Below are 21450 nucleotides of genomic sequence, written 5' to 3'. Positions count from 1 at the left end.
TTCATTTAGTTGATCAGTAAGTGAATTTCACTTATTAGTGGATTAGGCAGCTCTAAACTTAATTTCTTTTTGGTTCAAATGAACATTACATGACTGCAGATTTTATTAGATAACTTTTTAGCATATGCAATTTCATTTCCACAATTAATGTGAATTCCCTTGTTTGTAACTCAAATATAACAGGAGTGACTTGCTGTGTGGGTTGTAGGATAGTTCACTGCTTTAAAAAATGGTGTTATTTAGTTGCCTTTATCAAAAATATACTTTCTGCTTGAGTGGGAGTTTTGGTAAAGCATCTGTATTTTTTCCCTTATTAGCAATGATGTGCCTTTGGAAACAGCTGGATAAGTCTATGGATGTAATTTTCAATTTAAGGAAGGGAAGCTAATGAAATCAGAGGTCTAATTAAAAAAGGCTACTATCTATGACATCAAAAGTCCAATCAATTTTATGTCCAATTTAGATGATATTTTAAAATTATTTTGCCTATTTGAAAACTTATATGCACAAATAGTTTTATTTTATAGCTGAAGTTCAGCTAAAATTAGGAAGACAGATTTCAAGATAAATCTTTGTTGGTGAACCTTCGGGCTTGAAGATACTGTAGCAAGCGAGTTGAATTCCCTCATGTTAAAATGAAGAAATGTGATCCTGTGAACTGTTATTCTAGAAGATCTTTTGGGTTATTTTCATGTTTTAAACTCTTTGAATCTGTGTTTCAGATTTAATAAGGTAAAATCTGTCTCTGATGCTCTCTTTTCTTCTGTTCTTCCTCCTTATCCTGCACGACCAGAAACCTCATGTAGCTGCCATTTCCTCCAGGCTTTCTCTGCTCTCCCAAACTTCGCCAGGTGGAACACAATTCTTCTGTTCTGCTATGAATGTGTGTATGTTTGTAGCTCAGTTGTGTCCGACTCTTTGTGAACCCATGGACTAGTCCGCCAGGCTCCTCTGTCCATGGGATTCTCCAGGCAAGAATACTGGAGTGGGTTGCCATGCCCTTTTCCAGGGGATCTTCCTGACCCAGGGATCGAACCCAGGTCTCTGGCATTGCAGGCAAATTCTTTACCATTTCAGCTTCCTGGGAAGCCCCCTCTACTATGGGTAACCCATCTGGAAATCCTGGAAAGACAGTATCTAAATCAAAGGAATGAATGTCTGATAGTGGAAATTTTATACAGTACACAAAAATAATGAGAGAGCTGAGTTTTTTTGTCTTCAAAACTCAATAGCTATTTTCTATTCCACTTAAATATGAAGTTGACTTAGGCTTGCCCAGGCTGAACCTACTGCTAAATTATAGTACCCTTTCAAAGGACATTACTATTTGTGTATTTAATTGCTGTAAAGAAACTCAGGAGACCTCATTCTGAACCAACCATTGTTCTTTTTCCCTGGGCTATTCTGCTTAACTCAGTTATTCCAATGATAGCATTATTGTCTTGGTCACTAATGCTTGAAACTTGAAGTAATTTTTGAGTATTCTATTTCTCAAGCTCTGTATCCAAATGGTCTTGGGTGATTTCTTTCTCTAGAAAACAAACCTGTTGAGAGTTGAAATTTTTTAAGCCCACAGCAGTGTAGCAGTGCTAATATGTAGTGGATGGTCAGGAGACAGTCACTGAAAACACAGAGTAAATGTTAGTTATAACAGAAAGTATAATTGTCATTAATGTGTAGGAGGTGATTTAAATACGGTGTTTAAGATCGTGATAAATAAGTAACTGAAGGAAGTCTTGCACGATGTTTGGTTTCTATTTGATTGTTCTTTCCTGAAATCTAAGTACATTGTTGTTCTACTGTTCTATTCATAACTTCCAAGGCCTGCCTGGACCTGTTGCAGAAAATAATGCAAGGAAAGGGTTCAAAACTTCATCAGCTGATGTGTTTCACCAACTCAGTGTGCACTAGAATGGCATGTCATCCAGGAAGGTGAAATAGTGGAAGAATTATTCAATATCATTTTAATATTGTAAATGCAAACCAAACCATTTGAAAAGGAAAAATTTGAGTATGTGCTAATACATAGGTTACCTTTGGTTCTGAAGCAAATTTTATTTCAGCAATAAATGTATGAGTAACCATCCTGATAGTCAATTCTGTCATCTCAGTAAAGGCTAGAAAAGATGAAAAAAAAAAGATGCAAATTTGGCATAATAATCTTTGTTAAACTTAAGGCATTACTAAGCATTCAAAAGTGTAAAATAAAGCTAAAATCTCCTTGATAGCTAGGAGAGATCTATCTTAATGACATTCCAACTTGGCTGCCCATTAGAATCACTTGGAGATTTTTAATGAATCCGGATGCCCCAGGCTGCACTCCATATCAATTAAATCAGAATATCTAGGGGTAGGAGCTAGGCATCTGTATTTTTAAAAAGATATTCAGGTGATTCCAAGTATAGCAGGTTGAGAACCCCTGCCACTGAGTAAGGGGAATGAGTAACACATCATGGCAGCTGAAATAAGTAATATACTGTAGAAATGGAAGGACTAGTCTCACCTTTATATGTTTTGAGTTTATAGTGAAATGAAGTGTTAGTCACTTAGTTGTGTTCGACGCTTTGCGTCCCCATAGACTGTAGCCCACCAGGCTCCTCTATCCATGGGGTTCTCCAGGTAAGAATACTGGAGTGGGTTGCCATTCTCTTCTCCAGGGGAACTTCCCTACCCAGGGATCGAACCCACGTCTCTTATGTCTCCTGCATTGGCAGGTGGGTTCTTTACCACTAGCACCACTTAAATACTCACTGAATTGAACTGAACTAATCTTATTAAATCATGTTGTTACTAGACATCAAGGTGTTTAACCATCTATTTCCATAGTCCTTGTATTATCATTTCTTATACCTCATTAGCATCAAAGATACTACAATAGCCAACGCACCTCCTATTATCTGTATTCCATCTCAGTTCATCACTGGCGAGGTTTGTAACAATCATAACACTCCAGCATGCCTGGAGCCAAATATATCCATATTCTGCTACCACTAAGGATAAGGTTTTTATTCCAGCCAGAAGGTTTGTAACCTACTCCCCAGATCCCATTTTAGAGTCTGCTTCCTTAAACATTCCTGATACAAACTGTCTTAGACTGAGCTTCTTAGAAATAGAGTCTGCGATAGGGAGTTTCATGCAGAAGGTTTATTGCGGAGTTTTGTTGAGAGATACACCCATAAGGGAGTGAGTAAGAGAATTGGGCAGAGGGAGAGGAGGGCCAGTGATCTGGTTGTTGCTGAGGCCTCTGCCTATCTTACGGGAGCTCTGGAAATGAGATGGCTCTTCAGAGTTGTTGCTCACTGAGGCAGGAGGGCCAGGTTTTTTTCGCCTCACACCAGCCAGTCAATGATTGCAGGCCACCCTTTGGGCAAGGAATAATTTTTGAAAAATAAAGTTGATTAACATGATTTAATAAATAAATCAACATATTTAATGATAAGAAAGGCACTTTGAGCATTTACTATATCCAGTAAATTCAGCTAAGATTCACATCTGGCAGTCTGATTCCAAAGCCTTAGGTACATGTCTTACCCACCTTTTAATAGATAAAGATTTTTTTTTAATTAGAGAAGTTGAGAAGCCGCTCCAGGTTTCTAGTCAGCTAGAGGGCTGGGAGTCAATCTCATGATGCTTAATTTCATAACTTATTTCTTAACTACTCTGCTGCGCTGCCTTCCTCTAACAACTGCTATGTAGGCCCTAGACAAGATGCTTTAATACAAAAGATTATTAATTGTAATCTCACTAACAACCCTATGAGGTCGCTATTGTTCCTTTCAGGAAACTGAAAGTTTGATAAGTTACATGCATAGTGAGTTGTAAAGTTGCAATTTATATGCAGGTCTGCTTGACTCCAAAGCCCATTATTCTTTTTTTCTTAATTTATTTTTAAAAAATTAAAAAAATATTTTAATACATTTTAAAAAGATTACTTTCCATTTACAGTTCTTACAAAATATTGGCTAGATTGCCTGTGTTGTACAATACATCCTTGAGCCTGTCTTACACCCAATGGTTTGTGCCCCCCAACTCCCCACCCTTATATTGCCTCTTTCCCCACCTCACTAGTCTGCTGCTTACTAGTTTGTTGTATTTTTTAGGTTCCACATATAAGTTACATCATACAGTGCTTGTCTTTATCTGCCCTCCAAGTCTACCCATGTTGCTGCGAGTAGCAAAGTTCTGCTTCTTTTTTTAAATAACTGAGTAATATTCCAGTGTGTGTGTGTGTGTGTGTGTGTGTGTGTGTGTGTAACATCTTCTTTATCCATTCGTCAGTTGATGGACACTTAATTGGCTTCCATATCTTGGCAATTGTAAATAATGCCGCTTTGAACATTGGAGTGTATGTTATCTCTTCAAATTAATGTTTTTGATTTTTTTTGAATATAGCCAGGAGCAGAATTTCTGGGTCATATGATAGTTGTCGGAGAAGGCAATGACACCCCACTCCAGTACTCTTGCCTGGAAAATCCCATGGTTGGAGGAGCCTGGTGGGCTGCAGTCCATGGGGCTGCTAAGAGTCGAACACGACTGAGCGACTTCACTTTCACTTTTCACTTTCATGCATTGGAGAAGGAAATGGCAACCCACTCCAGGGTTCTTGCCTGGAGAATCCCAGGGACGGGGGAGCCTGGTGGGCTGCCGTCTCTGGGGTCGCACAGAGTTGGACACGACTGAAGCGACTTAGTAGTAGTAGTAGTAGTAGTAGTAGTAGTAGTAGTAGTAGTAGTAGTAGTATGGTAGTTGTATTTTTAGTTTTTTGAGAAACTTCCAGGTTTTCCACAGTGGCTGTATCAATTTACATTCCCATCAACAGTGTACAAGTGTTCCCTTTTTCCCACATCCTCATCAACATTTATTTGTGTTCTTCTTGATGATAGCCGTTCTGATAGATATGAAATGATAACTCACTGTAGTTTTGATTTGCATTTCCCTGATGATTAGCTATGTTGAACATCTTTTCGTATACCTGTTGGCCATCTGTATTCTCTCTCTGAAAAAATTTCTACTCAAAGAAATTTCTACTCAGTTCTTCTCAAAGCTCATATTCTTGAACATTATGTTGCATAGGAGGGAAAAATGTGACAAAACAATAGCATTAGTGAAAAAAACTGCTTAGCTGTTAATAGTTCAGCGTGAAGCGGAGACGTGATGGCGCTACCACTAAGGCAAATGCCGCCTGAGGCTGTGTTCTAGATACACAGTTTTCAGAGCCAAGTAACAGTCCATTCTATTCCATCATGGCAGAGCGCACTTGGAGCTTTGTTTGAAATGCTCAATAGAAATTCTTGGCTCCAGCCTTTAAAAGAGGATTACTGACACACCTGAAACTCATCCAGATGTGAGTGATGAAATGTCTGAGTAACATGTCTGTGGGAAGAACTACTGAAAAGCTAAGAATGGTTAGCTCTCTTCCTAAAGAGGAGGCTCAGGGGAGGCTCAATAGCTAGTATTTGAAGTGTCTTCCTGTGGTGGAGAATTAGATAAAATCTGTACAGTTCCAAAGGGAAAAACTAGGCTTTTCAGATAGAGAATAAAGAGTTGGCTGTAGCTTCTCAAGGAGAGGGACTGCCTGGCATTTGGGGCTTTTTAGAAAAGAAATGGGCTTCCTTATAAGAGAAAACTTCTTTTTCACTGACAAAGAACCTGAATGACCACTTACCATGGGTGTTAAAGACATATTCTGGGTATAATGGTTCTTAAATTTAGTGGGTATAAGAATCACCAGGGGGAACTTTTTAAATATTGATTCCCAGACATGCCTTTAGAGGTATTGATTCAGTGAATCTGGGATAAAGTCCTGGAATCTGCATTTTTAACAAGCAGCTCGGTGGGTCCAAATCAGGTGATCAGTAACCTACCCTTTGAGAACTAGTAAGACTAGATATACTTTGAGGTCTTTTCCATTTATTTTACAGTGAAAAATGTGTGGAGTCAATACAATGACTGTTCAAAGAAAGTTGTGCTTAATTTTAGAAAAGATCCAGGACAAAATACTTTAATATGTCGACAGTTTTGCAAGAGAAAATGAGAGACAAAAATACTGGAATGTAGGCTCTTAGGATTTGGAAGGAGAAGGATCGATTCTCATTTATGTCATAAAAGATAGGACTTAAATAGCAAAACAGAAGATAGAAATCCAGTTTGAAAATCTTTAAACAAACACTTTGCGTAACAAATATCCTCTACATATGCCAAGGAGCAATTTGATGGGGACCTGGAAGGAGCTGTCAATTATCCAAAAGGGCAGCACCTGTGTAAGGCGGAAAACCTATCCGGCCTTGGGACCCAGGTTTATATAAACTGCAGCCTGGAACTGACAAGCCAGGTGTGGTGAGAGTGGCTTCCGACTCTGGCCCCCTTTCTGTTGGGCTAAAGATCTTTTGCTGGCAAGTATAATATATATTTGATTAATCTTAACTTTTGAATGTGCCACCTGAGAGCCACAATTTTAGGAATGACTATATCCTGAAATGTTTTTGCTCTTTGTAAATATGTTTTTAAACAGTAATGCTTGGTGTAACTTACTCTCCTGGATCTGGACTTTAAAAGTATTTAATTTGCATAATCATTTGTTTAAGTATATTACAGTATTAAAAATTTTTTTTTCTTTGAGAATCATTAAAGGTTAGTTGAGGAACTGGTTTGCTTGGCTGTTTTGTTGATAGTATTGATGTGCTTTTTTTAAGTTCATTAAGGACTAGCAAGTGACTTCTGTTTTAAATTTAAGGTATGTATATAAAATTTCCAAATGGTAATTACATGTTGATAATAAGTTAGACCCTTGTTTCTGTTTAATTTCTTCTTGCTTCCTTTCAATGGTTTCAGACCTCCTCGTAGGCTCTTCTTGAATCATGAGAGATGAAATAGCAACAACGGTCTTCTTTGTGACAAGATTAGTGAAAAAACATGATAAACTGAATAAAGAGCAGATAGAAGACTTTGCAGAAAAGCTGATGACAATCTTGTTTGAAACGTACAGGAGTCACTGGCACTCTGATCACCCTTCTAAAGGGCAAGCCTTCAGGTGAGAGCTAGGATGTGGTAGGCATAGCAAAGGGCAGTAACAAGCCAGCAGCTACCGCCTGCCTTATTTGTTTGAACTTGGGCTTGAAAAAAGGAGAGTAGTAGATGATAGCACAATGTGAAAACTATAGAGCAAACCTCCTGTGTGAAGTGGATTAAGGAATTTCTAGCTTGTGTTTACTGTGAAGGATATACAGAGAACCTTTAGTCTTCCCAGGTTGCTCTAGTGGTAAAGAATCCACCTGCCAGTGCAGGAGACAACAAGAGACGAGGGTTTGATCCCTGGGTCAGGAAGATCCCCTGGAGTAGGAAATGTCAGCCCACTCCAGTATTCTTGCCTGGGAAATCCCACAGACAGAGGAGCACGGTGGCTGCAATCCATGGAGCTGCGAAGAGCTGAACATGACTGAGCACATTTGGTGAACTGATTGTGTGATTTAGTAATGGAATCCATATTGTGTAAAAGTTTGACATTTCACTCGTACTATAAAACCTCTGAGGGGTGGTGAAGGAGCTGAGGGGAGACGGGAGTGAGGTGGCAGCTGTGTGTATTGGAGACCCTTGGCAGCAGCATGATTCTCCAACTGTCACCACGCCATTTCCCTTTTCTTGTTTTTAAAGGTGTATCAGGATAAACAATCATCAGAATAAAGATCCTATTCTAGAAAGGGCTTGTGCTGAAAGTAACGTGGATTTTTCTCACCTGGGACTTCCAAAGGAGATGACCATATGGGTAGATCCCTTTGAAGTGTGCTGCCGGTGAGTAATCTTATTGGAGCCAGTTTGTGTGGTCTGTGACCCTTGGGAACCTTAGGTTATTTAGTCTATGCATCTTTGTGAAAGGTGATGCTGCAAATCCCTGGATTACCAGTGAGGGCACAAGCCCATTAAGACTAGATGCAAGCTATATCAGACAACACAGACTTCATTTTAGGGTGGATGGAGTGGGAAGCACAAAGATTTTTCCATAGTATTTGAAATTTGACTTTAAACATGGCATCCTATTGCCAATTGCATAAAGTCCAAGCATTTTAGGCTGTATCAAGGGGAAAGAGGAATTATCATCAGCAAGTCAGTCCATTAGTTGAATCAAAAAAAGTTAGTCTGTCTTTACCTTAGCTAATTCTTAGAAAGCTTTTACAGAATCCTTGACCTCCACCAATTATGACAGTATAGTAGCAGAAGGTCATAATATCTCTCAATTTGCTTTGCTGACAAGCCATTTCAATTTTCTTTCTTAAACTATAGTTGATTTACAAAATTATATTAGTTTCAGGTATACATCCTAATAATTCAAAAGTTTTTTTTTTACAAATTATACCCCCATTTAAAGTTATTATAAAACATTGGCTATATTCCCTGTGTTGTACAGTATATTCTTATATTTTATACATAGCAGTCTGTACCTACCCCTACCTTGCCCTTTCTCACTTCCCTCTTTTCTGCTGGTAACCAATAGTTTTCTGTATCCGTTTAGTCAGTTTTTTTTGCTATATACATATATTTTATTTTTTTTAGATTCTACCTATAAATAATAGCATGCAGTATTTGAATTTCTCTGATTTATTTCACTAACCACAATATTCTCTGGGTCTATCCATGTTGCTGCAGATGGCAGAATTTCATTCTTTATGGCTGAGTAGTACTCGAGTGTGAACATACTCATACCACATCTTCTTTATCCATTCATCTATTGACGGGCACTTGTGTTACTTCCATGTCTTGGCTATTGTAAATAGTGCTGCTCAGAATACTGGGGTACATGTATCTTTTCAAATTAATGATTTTATTTTTTCTGGATATATACCCAGGAGTTGAATTGCTGGATCATATGGTAATCCTACTTTTAGTGTGAGGAATCTCCATATTCCATAGTGGCTGCACCAATTTATATTCCCACCAATAGTGTACAAGGGGTCCTTTTTCTCCATGTTCTCACCAACATTTGATATTTGTAGACGTCTTAATGATAGCCATTCTGACAAGTGTGAGGTAATGTCTCATTGTTTTGATTTGCATTTCTTTAAATAATACAAAATATCGAGCATCTCTTTATGTGCCTGTTAGCTATTTGTATGTCTTGTTTGGAAAAATGTCTATTCAGGTCCATTTTTAGGTTGGAAATTAATTTTTTTTGATATTAAATTTTGAATTAAAATTTGAAATGAAAATTTTTTGATATTAAGTTGTATGAGCTGTCTATATATTGTGGATAGTTATACCTGGAAATATTTTCTTCCATTCAGTAGGTAATCTTTTTGTTGACGGTTTCCATTGCTGTGCAAAAGCTTGTAAGTTTAATTTGTTTTTGTTTTCTTTGCCTTAGGAGACATCCAGAAAATATTGCTACAATTTATATCAGAGTTCTGGCTATGTTACCTTCTAAGAGTTTTTATGGTTTACAATCTTACATACAGGTTTATGATCCATTTTGAGTTTATTTTTGTAATGGCATGAGAAACTCCTAAGTTCATTCTTTACAAGTAGCTGCTGTATTTTCCCAGCACCACTTATTGAAGAGACTGTCTTTTCCCTGTTGGATATTCATGCCTCCTTGTCATAGATTAATTAACCATAGATGCATGGGTTTATTTCTGGGCTCTCTATTCTCTTCCACTGATTTGCATCTCTGTTCATCAATGATCAGTTCATTTCAGTTCAGTAACTCAGTCGTGTCTGACTCTTTGTGACCCCATGAATTGCAGCACGCCAGGCCTCCCTGTCCATCACCAACTCCTGGAGTTCACTCAAACCTCACGTCCATCGAGTCGGTGATGCCATCCAACCATCTTATCCTCTGTCGTTCCCTTCTCCTCCTGCCCCAATCCCTCCCAGCATCAGGGTCTTTTCCAATGAGTCGACTCTTCGCTTGAGGTGGCTAAAGTACTGGAGTTTCAGCCTTAGCATCATTCCTTCCAATGAACACCCAGGACTGGTCTCCTTTAGGATGGACTGGTTGGATTTCCTTGCAGTCCAAGGGACTCTCAAGAGTCTTCTCCAACACCACGGTTCAAAAGCATCAATTCTTCAGCACTCAGCTTTCCTCACAGTCCAACTCTCACATCCATACATGACCACTGGAAAAACCACAGCCTTGACTAGATGGATCTTTGTTGGCAAAGTAATAACTCTGCTTTTGAATATGCTATCTAGTTTGGTCATAACTTTCCTTCAATGATACTGACCCTGTAATTTTTTCCTGTGATATCTTTGCCTGGTTTTGGTATCAGGGTGATATGGCCTCGTAAAATGAGTTTGGAAGTGTTCCTTCCTCTGAAAATTTTTGGAAATAATTTGAGAAGAATAGATGTTCACTCTTCTGTAAATGTTTGTTAGAACTCACTTGTGAAGCTCTCTGGTTCTGGAGTTTTGTTTCTTGGGAGTATTTTTTCCATTACTGATTCAATTTCATTACTTGTAATTGATCTGTTCATATTTTCTATTTCCTTCTGGTTCAATATTGGGAGACTGTACATTTCTATGAATTTGTTTCTTCTAGGTTGTCCATTTTATTTGCATACAGATTACTACAGTCATGGCAATCTCTCTTTACAATCTTTGTAATTTGGTATTGTTTTTTAACTAACTTTTTATTATTTTATAGATTTGGGCTGTCTCCTTTTCTCTTGATGAATTTGGCTAAAGGTTTATCAATTTTGTTTATCTTTTCAAGGAGCCAGCTCTTAGTTTCCTTTTTTTTTAAAAAAAACTGTTTTTGTCTGTGTTTCATTTCTGCTCTGATATTTATAATTTCTTTCCTTCTGCTAACTTTGGGCTTTGTTTTTCTTAAAGTCCCTTTGGGTGGAAGGTTATGTTGCTTGAGATTTTTCTTATTTCCTGAGGTAGACTTGCATCACTATAAATTTCTTGCTTAGGACTACTTTTGGTGCATCACATAGATTTTGGGATCATTGTGTTTTTGTTTTCATTTGTCTAGAGGTATTTTTTAAATTTTCTCTTTGATTTCTTCAGTGATCCATTGGTTGTTTTAGAAGTATATTGTTTAGCCTTCGCCTTATTTGTGTTTTTTTGCAGTTTTCTTATAGCAATTTCTAGTTTCATAGCATTGTGATCAGAAAAGATGCTCAATAGGATTTCAGTCTTCTTAAATGTACTGAGAACTGATTTGCGGCCTAGCATGTGGTCTGTCCCAGAGAATGTTCCACATGCACTTGAACATGTATTCTGTGGCTTTTGGATGGAAGGCCTGTAGATATCTGTTCAGTCCATTTGGTCTATTATGTCAATTAAGGCTAGTGTTTCTTTCTTGATTTTTCTGTCTGTATGATCTGTTCATTGATATAAGTGGGGTGTTAAAGTCTCCTACTATTATTGTGTTACTGTCAATTTCTCCCTTTATCTCTGTTAATATTAGCTTACATATTTAGATGCTCCTATGTTGGGTGCATATATATTTATAATTGTTATAGTTTCTTGGATCGATCCTTGATCATTACATAATGTCCTCCTTTGTCTGTTGTTATAGTCTTTGTTTTAAAGTCTACTTTGTCTTAGAGGCTACTTTTTCTGGTGTAAATATTGCCGCCGTGACTTTCTTTTCATTTCTGTTTACGTGGTATACTTCTTTAAGTATACCGCCATCTCCTCTCACTTTCAGTCTGTATGTCTTTGTATCTAAAGTGAGTTTCTTATAGATAGCATGCTGCTGCTGCTGCTGCTAAGTCACTTCAGTCTTGTCTGACTCTGTGCGACCCCATAAATGGCAGCCCAACAGGCTCCCCCGTCCCTGGGATTCTCCAGGCAGGAACACTGGAGTGGGTTGCCATTTCCTTCTCCAGTGCATGAAAGTGAAAAGTGAAAGTGAAGTCACTCAGTCGTGTCCGACTCTTAGCGACCCCATGGACTGCAGCCCACCAGGCTCCTCTGTCCATGAGATTTTCCAGGCAAGAGTACTGGAGTGGGGTGCCATTGCCTTCTCCATAGATAGCATATATATATAGCATATATATGGGTATTATTTTTGTATCTTCACTCTGTCTTTAGAACACTTATTCCTGTTACATTCAAAGTAATTATTGATTGGTATGTACTTACAGTCATTTTATCAATTGTTTTGGTGTTTTTGTAATTCATTTTGTTCTTTTGCTCTCTTCCCTTGTTATTTAACTATCTTCAAATTATGTTTGGATGATGTTTAGCTTTCTTTCTCTTTTTTTGTGTGTATCGATGATAGATTTTGATTTCTGGTTACCATGAGGTTTATATATAGCAATATGTATTTTATGTGTATTTTTGTTGTTTAGTCTCTAAGTCATGTCTGTTTCTTTGTGGCCCTATGGACTGCTGCATACTAGGCCTCCTTGTTTCCCTCACCATCTCCTGGAATTTGCCCAAGTTCATGTCCAAGTTCAAGTTTGTGAATTGGTGCTGCTATCCAACCATCTCATCCTCTGCCACCCTCTTCTCCTTTTGTTTTCAATTTTTTCCCAGCATCAGAGTCTTTTCCAATGAGTCAACTGTTTGCATCAGGTAGCCAAAGTATTGGAGCTTCAGCTTCATCATCAGTCCTTCCAACGAACAGTCAGGATTGATTTCCTTTAGAATTGACTGGTTTGATCTCCTTGGTGTCCAAGGGATTCTCAAGAGTCTTCTCCAGTACCACAATTCCAAAGCATCAATTCTTTGGTGCTCAGCCTTCCTGTGGTCCAACTCTCACATCCTTACATGACTACTGGAAAAACCATAGATTTGATTATACAGAACTTTGTTGGCAAAGTGATGTCTTTGCTTTTTAATATGCTGTTTAGATTTGTCTTAGCCTTCCTTCCAAGAAGCAAGCGTCTTCTGTTTTCATGGCTACAGTCACCATCTGCAGTGATTTTGGAACCCAAGAAGAGAAAATCCCTCACTGCTCCCACTTTGTCCCCTTCTGTATGCCATGAAGTGATGGGACCAGATGCCATAATCTTTGTTTTTTAATGTTGAGTTTTAAGCCAGCTTTTTCACTCTCCTCTTCACCCTCATCAAGAGCCTCTCTAGATCCTCTTCACTTTCTGCTATTAGGGTGGTATCATCTGCATATCTGAGGTTGTTTGTTTCTCCCAGCAATCTTAAGTCCAGCTTGTAGCTCATCCAGCCCAGCATTTCGCATGATGTACCCTGCATATAATTTAAATAAACAGGGTGACAATATACAGCCTTGTCGTACTCCTTTCCCAATTTTGAACCAGTCAGTTGTTCCGTGTAAGGTTCTAACTGTTGCTTCTTGACCTACAACAGGTTTCTCAGGATACAAGTAAGTTGATCTGGTATTCCCATCTCTTTAAGAATATTCCACAGTTTGTTGTGATCCACGCAAAGACTTTAGCATAGTCAATGAAACAGAAGTAGATGTTTTTCTGGAATTCCATTGCTTTAAAAAAAAAGTGCGTGTGTGTATAAGTGTGATTATTTGAGTTGCTGATCTCTTTAATTTTAAATGCATTTTAGCAGTCCTTCACTTTTACCCCTCCTCTCTCATGCGTACTGTTTTTGACATCATATTTTGCATCTAATTGTTTCATGTGTCCTTTACTTACTTACTGCAGGTCTAGGCAATTTTACTACTTCTGTCTTTTAGCCTTCCTATTAGGTTTGCATGTGGTTCATCTTGCTGCTTTTAGTGTATATTTTCCTTTAACCAATAAGCTTTTTCCTTTTGTAATTTTCATGTTTCTAGTTGTGGTTTTCCTTTTTCACTTAGAGAAGTCCCTTTTAACATTTCTTGCAAAACTGGTTTGGTGGTGCTGAACCCTTTCAGCTTTTGCTTGTCTGTAAAACTTTTGATCTCTTTTTCAAATCTGAGAGTAAACTTTGCCATGTGGTGTATTCTTGGCCATAATGTCTCCATTTCATCACTTTAAATATATTACATGATACTCTTCTGGCCTGCAGTTTCTGCTGAAAAGTCTGCTGATAGCCTTATGGGGATTCCCTTATATGCAACTTATTGCGTTTCCCTTGCTTTTAATATTTTCTGTCTTTTCCATTTTAATAACAATGTATCTTGGTGTTGTCCTCCTTGGGTTGATTCTATTTGAGACTCTCTATGCTTCCTGGACCTGGATGTCTGTTTCATCTCCCAGGTAGGGAAGTTTTCAGCTATTTTGTCTTCAAATATGTTCTCTGACCCTTTTCTTTTCTTCTCTAATGCAAATGTTAGTGTGCTTGGTATTCCAGAGATCTCTAAGTATCCTAATTTCTTTTTCTTTCTTTTTTTCTGTTCAGGTTCAGTGATTTATATTAATCTGTCTTTCAGCTTACTGATCTGTTCCTCTGTATCACCCAACCTACTGTTGAGTCCCTCTAGTGTATTTTCATTTCATTGACTGTATTCTCCTGCTCTGTTTGATTCTTCTGTATATCTTCTAACTCTTAACTTTTCACTGTTTTCCTCTATTCTTCTCCCAAGTTCTTTGTTTATCTTTATGATCTTTACCTTAAACTTTTTATTGGGTAGATTGCCTTCTTCCACTTACCTTCTGGGGTTTTATCCTGTTCTTTCATTTGGAACATGTTCCTTTGTTCCCTCATTTGTGGCCTGTTTTTATTTCTATGTACCTGGTTGGTTGGGAGTATTTCCTGACTTTGGAGCAGTAGCCTTTTGTAGGAGACATCCAGGGCATTCCAGCGGTGTTCTCCCCTCTGGTCACCAGTGCTGTATGCTCTAGGGGTCCCCCTATGTGGGCCCTTATGCTGTGGTGGGGTGACTACTGTGGGTGGTCTGGTAGGTGTGGCTGGCCCCTGGTCTGGTTGATTGCCAGGCCCTGCCTTGTATGGAGGCTGCCAGCTGGTGGTTTGCAGGGTTGGGTCGAGGCAGTTGTCTGTGGAACCCTGAGGAAGGGGCTCCCGGGACTAGTGCTGGCTCACTGATGGGCAGAGCAGGGTTCTGGGGCTGAGGGGTGGAGGGGGCGGAGGTGCAGGGCTGAGGTTTCTAATTTTAATGTCAGCCTGCTGGTGGGTGGGTTGCTTTCTGATACAACTGGCTGTGGGTTCTGGAGTGTCCCGCAGCTGGTGCTGGCTCATTGGTGAGTAAGGCTGGATCCCGCAGTGGCTGGCTGAGGGGGTTCAAGATGTTCTAGAGCTGGTATTGGCCTGCTGGTGGGTGGGGGATGGTCGAGAGGGTGCTGGGGCTTAGTGTTGGCTCACTGGTGGGCAGAGCTGTGTCTTGGGGTCTCTGGCTGCAGGGCCTGGGGGTCACAAAGCTAGTGTTAGCCCACTGCGGGTGGGATTGTGTCTTGGGGCTGCTGCATGAGGGTCCCAAGGTATGCCAGAAGTGGTGTCCACCTGCTGGTGGGCAGGATTAAGGCCCAACGGATCCTGGGGCTGGTGTCCACCTGCTGAAGAGTGTAGCCAGATCCTAGGGCTGGTGCTGACCTACTGTCGGGCAGAACCAGGTCCTGAGTTCTCTTGCTACAAGGGACTCAGAACTGGTGGCAGGAAGTTGATGGGGGTTTAGGAGGTGGGGACGGGATCCCAGGGTGGCCTGGGGCTAGTGCTAGCTCATTTGGTGGGTGGAGCTATGTCTTGAGATTTCTGGGTGCAGGACCCTGGGGGTCCTGGATTTAGCTGCTGTAGGTCTGCTGGTGGATGGGGCAGCACCCTGAGATAGCCAGCTACAGGGTCCAGGGTGTTCCAAAGCTTTCTTTGGTCCATTGGTGGGTTGGGTAGGTATCTGATTGGCTGGCTGACTGAGAGATCCAAGGTGTCTCAGAGCCAGGGTTGACCTGCTGGTAGGTGGGGCCTGGGCCCAGGAGATCCTGGAGCTGGTGTTAGCCTGATGGTGGGTGCTCTGGGTCCTGTCATGGTAGGCTGTGGGCCTGTGGTGGTCCTAGGGCTGGCGTCTGCCCGTTGCTGGGTGAGGCCAGGGCCCAGAGGTCTTGATGTCCACTGGTGTGTGAAGTTGGCCCCCAGATTAGTGCTGGTTCATTGTCAGGTGGGCCCAGGGGTCAGGAGGTCTTGAGGTTGGTTCCAGAACGCTGGTAGGCAGAGCTGGATCCTAGGTCTCTGCAGGGGCCTGGGGGTCCTGGGGCTAGTGCTGGTGCCCTGGCGTGTGGGGGCCAGGTTCTGCACCCTCTGGTGGACAGTGTAGTATTCTGGGGCCGCTGTGGGCTCAGGGGGTCTTAGGGCAATGTGCCTGACAGTAGATGGGACAGGTGTTTGGCCCAAGGCAACTCAGCACTGGTGCTCATGGGCTAGTGGCAGGTCTGGGTCCTAGTTCTAGTCAGCTAGAGGGAGGATTTCAAAGCGGCCCTCGCCAGCACCAGTGTTCGCATGGTGGAACGAGCTCCTCAGAATGGCTGCTGCCAGTTTCTGTGGCCCCAGGGTGAGCTCCACGGCCTCCTGCCTCTGCAGGAGGCTCTCCAAGATCAGCAGGTGGGTCTGACGCAGGTTCCTTTCAAACTGCTGTCTCTGCTCTGGGTCCCAGAGCATGTGAAATTTTGTGTGGGCCTTTGGAGAGTGGTGTCTCTATTTCCGACAGCCATCTGACTCTCCAGAAAGTAAGCCCCCTGGCTTTCAAAGCCAAACATCCTGGGGGCTCGTCTTCCTGGGGTCGGCTCTCTGGTCTGGGGAGCGTGATGTGGGGCTCACCCACTGATTGCTCCTTGGGAGAACCTCTGTCATTATCCCCCTGTGTGTGTGTTGCCCACCTGCAGGTAGGTGTCTGGACTACATTCCACCCCTCTTACCTGTCTCATTGTGGTTCCTTCTTTATCACTTTAATTGTAGAAGATCTTTTCTGCCTGATTTCAGCCTCTCATCAATAACTGCTAAGTTGTAATCTTGGTGTGCTCATGAGAGAAGGTAAGCTCAAGGTCTTGCTACCCTACCATCTTGGCCTAATTCTCACAATTTGTTGTTGTTGTTGTTGTTTTCAAGTAACTCTTCTTGTAAGTTACTGAGCTGTTTCCAGAAAAGATGGGAAATAAAAACCTGTGCGAATTTGAGTCCCTAATGAATGCTTTATTTTCCTTTCTTTCTTAGGTATGGTGAGAAAAATCATCCATTTACAATTGCTTCTTTCAAAGGCAGATGGGAGGAATGGGAATTATCCCAACAAATCAGTGATGCTGTTAATAGAGCCACGTTAGACTACTCCTCTGGCACTTCCTCTGATGAAGAAAGTTGTAAGAAAGAACCTCAGATAATTCCTAAAGTCAGTAATCCAAAGAGTATTTATCAGGTAAAGTGTTTCCACTTCTCCTCTGTAGTTTTTCCTTTTTAAAATATAATTTTATTTATTTGTGCCGGGTCTTTGTTGCCGTGCAGGTTTTCCTCTAGTGCTGGGAGTGGTGCGCGGGCTTCTCGTTGCGGTGACTCCTCTTGTTCTGGAGCACAGTCTCGAGTGCTCCGGCTTCAGCAGTTGCAGTACATGGGCTAGTAGTTGCGGCTCCCAGGCTCTACAGCACAGGCTCAGCAGTTGTGGTGCAGGGGCTTAGCTGCCCCCAGGCACATGGGATCTTCTCAGACCAGGAATTAAACGGGTGTCTCCTGCACTGCAGGCAGATTCTTCACCCCTGAGCCACCAGGGAAGCCCACTTTTTTCTATTTTAATTCTAAAAAGAATAGGCTCACTGTAAAAGCAAAGAAACAAATAATTGGGAAACATGGAAAAACAATTCATGAAGATTTAAATCACAATAATGATATTCTGGCAAAACTTTTCTATTTTTTTCTTCCTTCTCTCTTTTTATTCCCTCAACTTGGCTGAGTGCTCAGGATATACACCATTTTTTCTAGCTGAATTTCTCCATATAGTATTTGAACATATGTAAATTTTCTTTCGGGCTTCACTCGTGGCTCAGACGGTAAAGGATCTGCCTGCAATGAAGGAGACCTGGCTTCAGTCTCTGGGTTGGGAGGATCCCCTGGAGGAGGGCATGGCAACCCACTCCAGTATTCTTGCCTGGAGAATCCCCATGGACAAAGGAGCCTGGCAGGTTAGTCACAGGTTGCAAAGTGTCAGACATGACTGAGTGACTGAGCACAACACAAATTTCCTTTCACCTAAATTCTTTCAGAATTAGATATTAAAATTAGTAGTTTTTGACATGGAAAATAACATACCACCTGTACAACATTTGGAATATTAAGTGATGATCAAAGATCTGTGACTCTACCACCAGAGCAGTTTTCAAAAAAAAAAAAAAAGAAAAATCAACAAAAATTATTTATTTTTTAAGTCACAACCATGATCATAGGAAGATATGCATACCTATATATTGGAAATAGGTTTCATGACGAACTTATCCTTACTAGGCACAATGCCTCAGGTCTTTGATAAATTATATTAATATCAACCACTTAAATTGATGTTACGACCCCCTAATGGTGACAACTTACAGTTGAAAAAACACTGATTTAGGGAGAATCTCTGACACTTTGTAGGTAATTTGTTTTCTTAACCACTTATGTATGGACATGTTAGAGCAATTTAACTATTTAACACTTTAAACCACTTGCTTCCTTTATAGTTTATTTAGCTAACAAATTATTGGCAGACATCTAGGTTGCTTTCACATTGTTGTGGTATTAAAAAAGCTAATTTTTACAGAGATGTCTGAATCTTAAGTTGTTTCTTGATTGGTTCTCAGACATGGAATTATTAGGTCATTGAGCATAGGCATTTTACAAGTTAACACATGGCAAAGTACTTTCTAAAAAGATGTCTTTATTTGTAGTCTCACCAGCTCTATGTGAAAGTGTTTGTTTTATCATTTTCCCTAAGATTGGATATTCTCCTTGAAAAATAGCATTTTATTAATTATGTTGTTCTGTCGCTCAGTCGTGTCTGAGTCTTTGCAACCCCATGGACTGCAGCATGCCAAGCTTCCCTGTCCTTCACTATCTCCCTGAGTTTGGTCTAACTCATGTCTATTGAGTCGGTGATGCCATCCAACCATTTCATCTTCTGTCGTCCCCTTCTCCTGTCTTCAGTCTTTCCTAGCATCAGGGTCTTTTCCAGTGAGCCAGTTCTTTGCATCAGGCAGCCAAAGTATTAGAGCTTTAGCTTCAGCTTCTGTCCTTCCAGTGAATATTCAAGGTTGATTTCCTTTCGGATGGTTGGATCTCCCTGCAGTCCAAGGGACTCTCAAGAGTCTTTTCCAGCACCACCGTTTGAAGGCATCAATTCTTTGGCACTCAGTTGTTTTTATTGTCCAGCTCTCACATTCATACATGACTACGTGAAAAAACATAGCTTTGACTGTTATAATATTGATTATATTACTAATTAAACATTAAAACAAAAACCCCATGTACCTAAATGTTGTAGGTACTATCTATCTAATGAATTTTTTCTTCACCCATTTATTTTGAGGTCCTAATGTGTTGTTATAGGCTTTTCAAGGGTTAGGAATATTTTTGGTGCTTCCTAGGTGGCGCTAGTGGTAAAGAACCCAACTGCTAATTAAGGAGACATAAGAAGTTGCTAATGAAGGGGACGTAAGAGACACAGGTTCAATCCCTCTAACCCCTTGTCATATTATTGGCAAATTCCCCCCAGCACTCCCCCCCCAGCTTGTTTAGTTTTCTAAACTATATATACTGTTTGTATTTAGTTCTATATGTGAAAGTGAAAGTCTTTCAGTAGTGTCTGACTCTTTGCAACTCCATAGTCCATGGAATTCTCCAGGCCAGAATACTGGAGTGGGTAGCCTTTCCCTTCTCTACGGGAATCTTCCCAACCCAGGGATCGAACCCTGGTTTCCCACATTGCCGGCGGATTCTTTACCAGCTAAGCTACAAGGAAGTCCAGGAATACTGGAGTGGGTAGCCTATCCCTTCTCTAGGTGATCTTCCTAAGCCAGGAATTGAACCAGGGTCTCCTGCATTTCAGGCGGATTCTTTACCAATTGAAAGAGGAGGGAAGCCTCTATATGTGTAAAAGCTTTAAATTATGTAGTGAAATATTCGTGCTTAATTCTATTCTGATCCTTAGAAAGGTCATCTTCGTCTAAGGATCAGATCTGCAGTCAGCTATGTTATCTCAGAGCAATGTCCTTCCAAAGTGTGGTCTGCAAAACATCTGTATTGGCCATCTGGGATGTTTAAGATGGGTGTTTCTACACCTCAGCCCCAGAGATTGTAATTAAACGGTTTTGGGTTGAGTGAGGTGGGGGTTGGATAGGGAAGAATACAGAATATATACTAATTTGAGTAAATGTGTTTTTTATTTCATAACCTCCATCAAGTCAATTTTCCAAAGATAATTATCTTGATTTCTGTTCGTTTGTATTTGCTATGCTTTTAAAAGTTTTAATACCTGTGAGTTATGTGTTTATAGTTAATCCTTAAAGCTGACTTATTAGATGATTAGAAAATCCTCATGTTCCTTTTTATTTTTTCCCCAGGTTGAAAACTTGAAACAGCCCTTTCAATCTTGGTTCCAAATTCCCCGAAAAAAGAATATGAGGGATGGCCGGATGGGCCTCCTAGGAAATGCTTATCATGCGTTGCATAAGACCCCTAAAGGTCACAGGGCTGCTGCTGGGCACCGGGTGGACAGGTACCACTGGGTCAACACACACTGATAGTGCAGCAGCTGGGCCCTCATGGGCAAGAGCTCAGTGGAGCCACTTTTATATTCTCTGAAATGAAAATAAGTCTAAGCTGGAGAGGCCCAGGAAACAGAAAAAATTGCATTAGGGACTAGGGTACATGATGGTGAATCCTCTCATGCAGATCGACTATGTTCTTAACTGTACTTTTAATTGTTTAATTTTACATGAAGTTTTATGTAACACTAATGAATGTACCCAATAAGGTAACAGAATGAAGATATTGACCTGTCATAAGTCAATGAATTATCAAAAGTAACAGTTTAAATAAATGTGCTATGTTTTTAATACCTTCCTAGTTGAGTCTGTTGCAAGAAAGTTTTAAAAGTTCTTGTTTTTCATTAGCCATTAAAAAAAAAGTAGACCTTCATTTAGAGAAGAGTGATCCTCACAATATATGAATAGTATTCTGGTTTACTCTTTATCTGCCATAACTCTTCTGTTTCATAAGGTCAGCAAGAGCGTCTTTGAAAATTACATTTTAAAATACAAAAATTCCCTTTAAAATATTTGGTTTATTACTAAGCCTCTTAGTAGCCTTAGTTATGACATTTCATGAGTGCTCTCATTATGAAGAATTCAAGTGAAGCAGGAAATACAAATACCAAGGAAATAAAAATCCCTCCCACCATCCAGAAATTACCATTGTTAACATTAAATGATGCCCATCTTTCCAGTCATTCTTAATATACATATAAATGTAAGAATTGATATACAGACGATTTAACAAGAAAACTATATTACATGAACTATTTGTTAGATATTTGGATTTAATTTTAGTTGATCTTAGAAAAACGAAGAAACCTAAAGTGAAACTGAAGCTGTTGAAATATTCGTATGATTGTCTACCACAAAGTATTTT

The 21450-nt window shown here is 40.2% G+C and overlaps 2 protein-coding genes across 2 annotated transcripts in view; one reads left to right on the top strand and one right to left on the bottom strand.

Annotated features, from left to right (window-relative positions):
- Positions 1 to 6857: 6857 nt before the first annotated feature.
- Positions 6858 to 20618, top strand: BTG4 (BTG anti-proliferation factor 4). The gene is made up of 4 exons (XM_069553752.1): positions 6858 to 7030; positions 7651 to 7788; positions 17014 to 17212; positions 20382 to 20618. Exons 1-4 carry the CDS (start codon positions 6858 to 6860, stop codon positions 20559 to 20561), a joined length of 690 nt encoding a protein of 229 aa, XP_069409853.1. The 3' UTR covers positions 20562 to 20618.
- LOC138420516 (uncharacterized) overlaps positions 16972 to 21450 on the bottom strand; it is a 34397-nt gene continuing 29918 nt past the window's right edge. The window contains exon 14 of the mRNA XM_069553751.1: positions 16972 to 17603. Within this exon, the coding sequence (XP_069409852.1) occupies positions 17601 to 17603 (3 nt within the window). The 3' untranslated portion in view covers positions 16972 to 17600. The remainder of the gene's footprint in view (positions 17604 to 21450) is intronic.

Source organism: Ovis canadensis, chromosome 15 (genome assembly GCF_042477335.2).
Source record: "Ovis canadensis isolate MfBH-ARS-UI-01 breed Bighorn chromosome 15, ARS-UI_OviCan_v2, whole genome shotgun sequence".
Taxonomy (NCBI): domain Eukaryota; kingdom Metazoa; phylum Chordata; class Mammalia; order Artiodactyla; family Bovidae; genus Ovis; species Ovis canadensis.
This window is presented reverse-complemented; position numbering and strand designations above follow the sequence as displayed.